This window comes from Leiobunum rupestre, chromosome 10, assembly GCF_980474605.1.
Source record: "Leiobunum rupestre chromosome 10, qqLeiRupe1.1.hap1, whole genome shotgun sequence".
NCBI classification, from domain to species: Eukaryota; Metazoa; Arthropoda; class Arachnida; order Opiliones; family Sclerosomatidae; genus Leiobunum; species Leiobunum rupestre.
This window is the reverse complement of record NC_143393.1, coordinates 32,187,706-32,198,491: the sequence shown is the minus strand read 5'-3', so window position 1 is coordinate 32,198,491 and position 10,786 is coordinate 32,187,706. Positions and strand designations below refer to the sequence as shown.

Sequence of the window (10,786 nt, the reverse complement as noted above, 5' to 3'; positions counted from 1 at the left end):
GACTTGCCTGGTTCTTAGGCATTAATGCCAATTGAGCTGGTTTTTTTGGAGCCATCTAGAACTGAAAATAAGCGGCCGACCGAAAGAGCTTGTAGGAAATCCCGCCAGGGTCTTTAGCATCGCGTAACACTACTTTTACAAATTTCTGACCATCATTTTCAAATGCTTTAGAGGCGATCTGATTGGGTAACCAAAAGGGAAAGGTACAGAATACCACTAATGCGAGACTTTGTTTATGTCTATTTATTTTTGCTAGGTTTTACGGTGATAACTAACGAATCATTTCGCCATTTGAGTCGGTGATAAGGAAGCTTCGCTTCGATGATAAAAATAGTTGAAAAATCGAATAAAAATCTTGATCGGCAATCGTAAAACTTTAATATTAAATCACAACAAACTTGAAAATTTTAAAACATGTAATAAAATTTAGAATTTAAAAAATATATATATTTGATAGGTATACCCCTCCGCTTAAATATTACTATAGCGAGGACTGTTAACGTGAAATACGGATGGTTCCGAAGCGCTGCTGCTCAAACTGACTCGATGATGGTGGCTCTCGATAACAACCTCTTCGATTTGAGGGGAATTTACTTGAATTTCCGCAACCGGCGTCAACGAGGGAGGCTGGTCTCTCCTCACATTCCGCTCCAGGTAAATCACCTGAATGTTGTGATTCGTAAGTTGCCAATGCTTCCATTGCCGGCGGTAGTAGCGGCAGGTGAGTCCGGTCCAGAGCAGGTACACGACAGCGAGGACCGAGGACAACGCCACCAGGCAGCCGGCCTCCATTCTGTTGCCTTCGACGGCTTGCTGGTGCGCGCCTTCGATACACAGGAAAGCGCCCACCAAAGCCAAAGGTGTCAGCAAAGTGAAGCACACTCCGTCGCCTACCAAACTTCTTTGATAACGTCCCCGGGCTGAGGAATCCTTGAGCCACTGCAAATCATTCAAATTGCGCCCTTAAAATAGGTTTTTCGGTTTACATCAGGGTTGCCGATTTTTATTTGGAAAAAACCTTATTTATTTGATCGGATATTTACTGATTTTAATTGATTTTAATTTTTTATGTATTAAGTCACTCTTTCTTGAAAAATTGATTAATAATTTGAGTTCAACGGGAATGTAAACTAAAATTTCAATTAATCTTAAATAAATTTAATTACCAATATAATCCTCCCAAAAAAATCGCCAAGAAGTAATATTTCCAAGAGCCAGGACCTGCGAGTCACTGTTTAAACAGTGACTTAAAATATGGAAATTTTTCACCTTTATGGCAGCAACAAGCGTTGCCCATGGCTTTCCTTTTTAACCAGGTAGCTTTTTCGACATTAAGGCTTGGCCAAAACACTACGTTCTGTTTACAGGTAAAAAGTTTCCATTATTTCCACATGCTTTATATAAACAATACAATGAGGGTCCTGGCTCTCTGAAATATTACTTCTGGGAGGATTATTTATTTAAGCGCATAATAAAATTTATTTTGTTGTGAATAGGTTTCTATAAAATAAAATGAATAAAAAGTAAAATGGAATATGTTGCTCTTACGTCACAAAACACGGCTTTATTAGTATATTCTTCGCACGCGCGATTTGCACGAGCTAGAAAAACCTATATTATAGAAACATCCATTGACGTTGCAGAGAATTTACTTTCGTAAATTTTCATAAATACATTGAAGTATAACAGGCGATTTAAATAAATAGCGATTAAGGACTAACAACTCTACGCTGGTCGTTACTAGTCTTTATAAGTGCTCGGTAACGATGACCGAGAAATGGCCACAAAGCTTTTATTAAAGGCTTACGGAAAATTGGAACGCTTAGAAAGTAAATTTAACGATTAGTTCGCAAAATGAATTAAATTTAATAAATTATTAAATAGGAAAAAAATTACTATTATAAACATTCTCATTCGTTTCTTAATGTTGTTGTTTTAGAAATTGAGATCTAAACGCGTTTCGCTCATATTTATCGTTATCAAACTAACCTAATTTTGTCAAGAATTTAGTAGTAAGTTTCCACTTGTAATTGGCTTTAGCAGTCGCTAGTGACTTAGGCCTTCGATATTAAGCTTAGCACAGGTCTGCTGACAGCCGATTAAATTCTCCGGATTACCCTATTTTGCAGACTATCATTAAAGGAAATTTTTAAGTGTAATACTTACTCGTATTACGTTAAAATATTTTAGAGAATAAAATCGACTTCTAAACAATAAAATCTTATTTTAACACTACATGTTTCGTCGTCAGGTGTTAGACATGGGTGCACGTCAAAACATGTGTTAAAATAAAAGATTGTGTAAAAGTTAATTTTATTTTCAAAAAATTTTCAACTTATAATATACACAAGACAAAATCGCACGTGAACTATTCAATCTTACTAGTACTATGTTACTTATTCTAATGATAGTAAAAATACGTACATCGAGAAACGATTTAGGTGTTTTCTTCGTTTTGAACTTGTAATGGCACAGCTCGCAGACATCCGAATTTGAGGAACTAAGCCATCTCTCCATGCATGTTACGTGCACCAGACCCATTGTACCTACAAAATACGACCTACGTCATACTTGATAACTATTCATAGTAACAGGTGAAGTCTGGTAGTATTTTCCATTTGAATGCTTGAGATTGGCTCCGAATCAATATCTGGCGTAATTGATCTAACAACGATGAACGGATCAAGAGCAAAATGGAATGCGTTTCGAAGATTCAAAATATATATTGTCGACCTGACAAGAAACGCTCAAAACTTGATCATAGCAGATCTGAGCACACAAATGTAACGCGCGAAAAGCGATCAGAGCAGATCCGAGCACCCAAATGGAACCCGCAAAAGGCGATCAGAGCACGCAAATGTAACGTGCGAAAAGCGATCAGAGCAGATCCGAGCACCCAAATGGAACCCGCAGAAGGCGATCAGAGCACGCAAATGTAACGCGCGAAAAGCGATCAAAGCAGATCCGAGCACCCAAATGGAACCCGCAGAAGGCGATCAGAGCACGCAAATGTAACGTGCGAAAAGCGATCAGAGCAGATCCGAGCACCCAAATGGAACCCGCAGAAGGCGATCAGAGCATGCAAATGTAACGTGCGAAAAGCGATCAGAGCAGATCCGAGCACCCAAATGGAACCCGCAGAAGGCGATCAGAGCACGCAAATGTAACGTGCGAAAAGCGATCAAAGCAGATCCGAGCACCCAAATGGAACCCGCAGAAGGCGATCAGAGCACGCAAATGTAACGTGCGAAAAGCGATCAGAGCAGATCCGAGCACCCAAATGGAACCCGCAGAAGGCGATCAGAGCATGCAAATGTAACGTGCGAAAAGCGATCAAAGCAGATCCGAGCACCCAAATGGAACCCGCAGAAGGCGATCAGAGCATTCAAATGTAACGCGCGAAAACCGATCAGAGCATGCAAATGTAACGCGCGAAAACCGACCAGAGCAGATCCGAGCACCCAAATGGAACACGCGAAAAGCGACCAGAGCAGATCCGAGCACCCAAATGGAACACGCGAAAAGCGATCAGAGCATGCAAATGTAACGTGCGAAAAGCGATCAAAGCAGATCCGAGCACCCAAATGGAACCCGCAGAAGGCGATCAGAGCACGCAAATGTAACGTGCGAAAAGCGATCAGAGCAGATCCGAGCACCCAAATGGAACCCGCAGAAGGCGATCAGAGCATGCAAATGTAACGTGCGAAAAGCGATCAGAGCAGATCCGAGCACCCAAATGGAACCCGCAGAAGGCGATCAGAGCACGCAAATGTAACGTGCGAAAAGCGATCAAAGCAGATCCGAGCACCCAAATGGAACCCGCAGAAGGCGATCAGAGCACGCAAATGTAACGTGCGAAAAGCGATCAGAGCAGATCCGAGCACCCAAATGGAACCCGCAGAAGGCGATCAGAGCATGCAAATGTAACGTGCGAAAAGCGATCAAAGCAGATCCGAGCACCCAAATGGAACCCGCAGAAGGCGATCAGAGCATTCAAATGTAACGCGCGAAAACCGATCAGAGCATGCAAATGTAACGCGCGAAAACCGACCAGAGCAGATCCGAGCACCCAAATGGAACACGCGAAAAGCGACCAGAGCAGATCCGAGCACCCAAATGGAACACGCGAAAAGCGATCAGAGCATGCAAATGTAACGTGCGAAAAGCGATCAAAGCAGATCCGAGCACCCAAATGGAACCCGCAGAAGGCGATCAGAGCACGCAAATGTAACGTGCGAAAAGCGATCAGAGCAGATCCGAGCACCCAAATGGAACCCGCAGAAGGCGATCAGAGCATGCAAATGTAACGCGCGAAAACCGATCAGAGCATGCAAATGTAACGCGCGAAAACCGATCAGAGCAGATCCGAGCACCCAAATGGAACACGCGAAAAGCGACCAGAGCAGATCTTAGGAAAATTGATTGGGGCGATATCGAGTGTTTGAGAGCATTTAAATAGTAAAAATGATTTTTGTACCTGAGCAATAGCAAGGTGAGACCAGGTCTTCCTTGGCGTCTCCTTCGTGGCAGATGCGACAAATCGGGCTGCTGCTGTTGCTGAAAGACCTAAAGAGGGATTGCAAACGAAGACGGCTTCCTTCCAGTGCACGCGAAATGGCTGAGTCCGTCGATTTCATACCGCTTGATCTGGCCGATGACGCCTCCTAGTATGCAATTTCAATTCTCTATAAATATGGAGATGAAATCTGTTCCCCAACATAGGCCTATACACTTCGGAACAGAAGATGTCACGGACATCTAAATACACACAATCCCCCCCCCCCGATGTATTAAATATATTTTGAATATTAAATTCAAATTTGAACCAATTTTCAAACATCTTGTACATTAACTTAATAAACGTACTATATTAACCAAAGTTTATTTTTGTTGAAAATGAGTTTCCTCAACCACCCAGTAAATTCAATTACCATGTCGTTTTACATAAATAACCATAACTATATCATTTCCATGCGTGGAGTTTATATATAACACTTTCATTATGTTTCTAAATAACCATAACCGACTAAGCATTAACAGCCAAAGAGTAATTTTAACTCAAAGAAAAACCCCCCGTTTTATCAATCACCATGTCCATTAATTATGAAAAATATTTCCATCACCCTGTACATTAAATTAATAAGCACAATATAAAAAACTAACAAGGAATTTTTACCAAAGCAGCACTTTTTCAAAAATAAATTTAATCAATGAACATCATAATGTTTAAAAAAACACCCCGTTGAAGAAAATTGCCGCCATTATAAACCTACTAGGGCTTACAAGTCATAAATGACTTAGCCCTGCTCCAAATTATGTAAACAAACAAAGATAAACTAAATAAACTTGAAACTTGAAACTTGAGCCCAATATAGCATAGCCAAAACCAAGATATTATAACATAGCATAGAATAGCCAACACCTTATCTAACAATAGTCAAAAGATAGGATAACTTTGTTATACTAAGCCTAAAACCGAGCCTAAAACGCACCCTGAAACTTTCCAAAGCAGCGCATTATTATTATATTTATTTTATATTATTATTATTAGTCTTTATCGATAGCTAAGCCGCAAAAATATTATTATTTACCTCTAGATTTGGAGGGAAAATTAAAAATCCATGACTTTGGTAGTGTTTCAAACAAAATAAACAAACCTGGCCACACTGCTATCTTTATTAGCCTGGCAGATTAACTTTAACCCTGTTTTTTTAATCCGAAAATAAATTTGTCGGCGGCGTTTTCGACCGTTATTTAGAATTATCGATTAAGACTATCAGTAAATAACCCTACGACGTAGTGTAAATTTGAGAGTTAATTTTCCGTAAAAATTAAATGTAGAAAATTATCCGCAAATCGGAAAAATATAAAATTGAAACATTTTTTAAACACTTTTGGATTTGAAAAAATGAGGCGAAAATGTAGCGAAATTTAAAATTTCAGAACAATATTACGCTAATTATGGAATGAAAACCTTTAAATTTTATCCCGGAAAAATGCGGTACATTTTCTGACTCGCAACTCTAGTAATTTTACTTATACAGCTTTAAGCGAAGTGTACACATACGCGATTTTGCGGGCAATTCGCGATCAAGGGATGTCACGTCGTGCCTACGAAGGTACGTAACATTTTAGAAGCCTATGCATGATACTTCTCTCTCAAGAAAGATATTATACACTTCTGTTTATAGTTAGGCATAATTAATATGTTGTTTCCCATCCCCTCACGCTCGAACAATAACCTTCTTCCTCTTAAATGATAACAAGAATGTATTTATTTATACTCAGGGAGAATGAATATGTCGAGATTATGTTTAGCGTTTCTCCAATGAAACCCGTTGGGCCCCCCGGTATGCTCCTCCGCTTTAATAAAATTAAATAATACTGCAATCTCATTAGTTCTTAAAAATTACGTTTTTTGACGCGATTAACGCTGCTACAAGGACGCAAAAAAATAAGACCGCCTCCTTTTTTAATCCCCCCCCCCTAGCGTGACGGGTTAGGGCCTCAACGTGTCCGTCGATAGTCTCGACATATTCATTCTCCCCGAGTATAAATAAATACATTCTTGATGATAATCAAAAAAGTTCCGTATTTCATTGGTTCACCAAGACTGACGTGATTAAAATACACTGATATTTGGTCACGTGCCTTCCATATTTTATGTTAGGCTTAGACGCCCCGAAACTTATCTAGACCTTTATATACATTTCTTATATCTATGATTTTTACCCACCTATAGTAGTTCAAACTCTGGTCATAAGTATCACCGTCTACCGACTGAGTTTTAAATTGAACGAGTAGACAGCTTTCATATATTCAAAAATCTTTCTGCTCAACCAGTGTGAGAAACAAGGCACTATCACAGGTCAATCGTCAGTTAAAAATTACATGGGCCAGTTTAAAAATTAAATGCTTGGGGTGTTGTTAGTGGCCCTGGTGACCACTTAATTAATTTAAAGTTTTTTCCCTTCAAGATTTTAGTTCATTAAAAAAATTATATATTAATCCCTAAAATGGTTTGGTCTTTGCTTCTATGCTGTGGGCCTTAATTGTGTCAATTGCGTGTATGGGTGGGTGACTGGGTGCCGTGAGTCTGTCCACTATACACTCTACACACAGTATAGAAGCGAATTTAGCAGTTAGCAAAAAGAAATATAAACAGTCTCTCTCTCTCAGTAGGCTTGTTCGAGTCGGGTCTATAGGGAAACGGCAGCTTGCTGCCTTTGACTGTAAGCAGATTTATAGTTCTACTAAGTCTATGCCTTAGCACATATTGTCAAGAATAGATAATATGAAAGTCTGATTTTGAAGGTTAAAAATGGTAAGTGGCCACAGGTCTAGTTTTAAAAAATTCCTTATTTCTCAGCCTGTGCTCAACCGCTGAAAGCTCAACCGAAAAACATAGAAATTGAAAAGATGTCTGCCATTTTTTAACATATTTAGTTGACGGATATTAAGACAGATGGGGCTATATTTCCTAAGTTCGAAGCCAATAACGTCAAGAGAAACTTATAAGTAGTTTTTAAATTCGTACGAGAAATGTTAAGGCCCTATTTTGTTTTAAGTTGGTACGATATAGATCTGCCAGAATACATTTTAAAAATCGGAAAATATAAGTTACAACCGGCTACCCGACGACGATAAGCTCGCGGTTGGACAATATTATTTAGCATTCGCAAACGTTTCGTGAAATCCGTATACCCGACGGAAAAATTAATGTGTTTAAAGGGAGTATAACCCCTCTTGTTTGGTAGGATGTGCTTAGACTATACCGACTAGCTTCTACAAGCCTTCCTACTACTTCCTTGCCCCCCCCCCCCCCTGCTAGAAAGGCTCGTGGAAGCTAGTCTGTATTGTCTAAGCGCACACTACCAAACAAGAGGGGTTATACTCCCTTTAACAACACTATTTCCGATTCTTGAACGTCCGAAAAATATTTGGAGTGCAATATAACTACTTTTCAATATGTACGATTTCATTACCTTCACCGTTATTATACGAGGTTTGGGGGTCTGGGGTCTTCCCGGGTAGGGGTAAGGGGCGAAACCCTCAAATGAACTCCAATAAAACCATTCCCAGATCGTTCACAAAATGCATCGGTACTATAGTCTAACAAGCGTTTCGCGAGTCGGGTTCCCGGTGGTATCATATTTTACAATTCTAATGTTGTAATGTCTTACGGTAGTCGTTGAACTTGTTCTTCTGGCTTGATTTTGTACGTCACGCGTTGCCGACGATGGTTCTAGATCCCGAGGCTTAGCGTCAACCGCGGTCGGAGTCGATTTCGAGGTGGGAGTCTTATTTGTGGATCTCCTACGAGGCTCGGTGTCTTGGGAGACTTCATCAGGGATAGTACGGTACCTGGACGTGCTTGGAGTGCCGAAGTCCATGCCGATGTTTGGAAGGTATATATAATTTTCAAAAGGATTTTGTTTGGAGAGCTTGAAGAGCCACAAACTAGGAACTAGTCGTAAGCGAAAACTTTCAGCTTCAATTTTGTTCGTATCAGGCGGTGCGCTCCGAATTGAACTATGAGTTCTAAAGCAATTTTCAATTAGGATGAATTTTTATCTATATTATTTTTTATTTTAAGGGTTCGATTAAAGGGTATTTAGAACTTAAAAAATATCTATTCTTACACTTTGGTAGTTTTTTCCCCCGTGTAAAATAGGTCCTGAGTTTCTATTTGGACAGAGGTGTAAAAATGGACTGGTTAAGCCAATGGTTTTCAAGCTACATGTTTCACGGGAACCCTTCGCTATCAGAAACAATATAATATCACTGGGAAAACCAAAATGACCCAGATTTCAAATGCATGATTTTTTTAAAAAAATTTATAATTTATAAAAAATAAATTGTTTATAAAAAAAACTGCAGAATTATCAATTTATGAATCAAAACAACACAAATGTCAAGTAGAATAGGCTAGATTATAAATTTTTTATTCGGGTGTTTAACCTTTTTATATACTTTTTGAAATGTTACCGCGGAATCCCTTGTGGAAAACCACTGAGTTAAGCTACTCCTCGAAAACGTAACTTGTAGGAGTGTAGAAGTAGCTTTATTCTGTACAATTTACAAGTTCCCCCGCTTACTTTTACACCTCTGTTTGCCCCGATCTGCTATCACGAAGGGGAGGAGCTATACTTGATTTTAACACAGATATTTCAAACGTAGATGTACGTCTTTAAAGGGACTATGAACTAAATCGAAAAAAATGGTTCGCTAACACGACTTAGTTTTAGTAACTACCGGCAATCACGCCTACCTTCTGATAGACCGGGTCAAGTTCAATATGCTCAAGGTTCAACTCGACCAAATTATATAATACAATCACCGTGTCTGTCTGTCAGGCCTGCGAACGCGTTCGCATTTTCGGGGCAAAGGGTAATCACTGCGTACGCAGTTTCTCGAAGGGTTGGCAAAACTACCGTGTGACGGTGAGCGTTAACGGATGCATTTGCGGTTTGGTTTGGTTGGTCTTTTTTCGTCAACGCTCACCGTCGCGACAGTTTTAACTCAGTTTGATTGGATATTTCGTTAATGTTATGTTTATGTGTAGGTTGTGAATGTTGATTTCGTGTTATGACGGTTATGGGTGTTGAGTTTGTTGTGATGGTTGTGGATGTTGAGTTTGCATGGGCGTTTTCTCTCCAACTTCTTCTGAATGACTTCGGGACGGACCGAGTGCTGAGTGTTATGCAACCTCTCAACGTCCAATGGCAAGGTTTCCACCAATTGTACACGGTATTCGTGTTAGTATCAATTTGCGATTTTTTGGTGCCGGCCGGGAATCGAACCCGGGTCTGCCTCGTGCAAGAGATTTACTCTAACCACTCAGCCACCAACGCTTGTTAATTAATAGTGTTTTTCTAAAAAACAGCTTTGGCGAATGTCCTTTACAAAGTTATAACGTTAGGTACTATAATTTATTCTACATCATTTTAAATATTTATAAATTATATTAATCTTGTATTTATAAATTATTCTACATCATTTTAAATATTTATAAATTATATTAATCTTGTATTTATAAATTATTCTACATCATTTTAAATATTTATAAATTATATTAATCTTGTATTTATAAATTATTCTACATCATTTTAAATATTTATAAATTATATTAATCTTGTATTTATAAATTATTCTACATCATTTTAAATATTTATAAATTATATTAATCTTGTATTTATAAATTATATTAATCTTATATTTAATGAAATATTTATAAATTGTATTAATATTATATTTAATTAAATATTTATAAATTATATTAATCTTATATTTCATTAAATATTTATAAATTATATTAATCTTATATTTAATTAAATATTTATAGATTATATGAATCTTATATTTAATTAAATATTTTAGTATTTTAATGTAAAATTTAATCGTGATCAGGAATTGAACTCGGATCGCATTGTAACAATGCGGATAGTTCACCGCCGAGCCATTGACTTAATTAGGGAAAATATTAAAGTAAAGGAACAATTATGATAAGGCGGGTTTTTTACTTAACGGAATAGTACAATATCTGTATATATTGTTTATTGAACTTTGTTTGTTTATTCTTTGGTACGGTTTTTGGTTTTGTTTTAAATTTTTGTTAAATTCTTAACAAAATTTCGTTAAAACACAGTAGTTCATTGTTACCTTTTAATAACCCTTAGAAAAAAAGGATAATTATTCAAAACTCCCGCGGAAACTATATCAAAGTAATAATATAGCGCCAGCGTGTTGAGAACTATCAATCAAACCGGGTAAAAAATATAATCTC

The 10,786-nt window shown here is 38.1% G+C and overlaps 1 protein-coding gene across 1 annotated transcript; it reads right to left on the bottom strand.

The window, feature by feature from the left end:
- Positions 1-353: 353 nt before the first annotated feature.
- Positions 354-8,553, bottom strand: LOC149925406 (E3 ubiquitin-protein ligase MARCHF3-like). Its single transcript, XM_090159964.1, has 4 exons — positions 8,184-8,553; positions 4,478-4,664; positions 2,425-2,546; positions 354-939 (listed from the first exon to the last, which is right to left on the bottom strand). The coding sequence occupies exons 1-4, from the start codon at positions 8,391-8,393 to the stop codon at positions 472-474; spliced, it is 987 nt and encodes a 328-aa protein (XP_090016090.1). The 5' UTR covers positions 8,394-8,553; the 3' UTR covers positions 354-471.
- Between the last annotated feature and the right edge of the window lie 2,233 nt (positions 8,554-10,786).

Excerpts from the sequence above, each read along its gene's own strand:
- LOC149925406 (XM_090159964.1), bottom strand. The coding sequence starts at position 8,393 with ATGGACTTCGGCACTCCAAGCACGTCCAGGTACCGTACTATCCCTGAT. Across the intron at positions 4,665-8,183 it reads GAACAAGTTCAACGACTACC|GAGGCGTCATCGGCCAGATC; the intron begins GTAAGACATTAC and ends ATTGCATACTAG. Across the intron at positions 940-2,424 it reads CACCTAAATCGTTTCTCGAT|TGGCTCAAGGATTCCTCAGC; the intron begins GTACGTATTTTT and ends AATGATTTGCAG.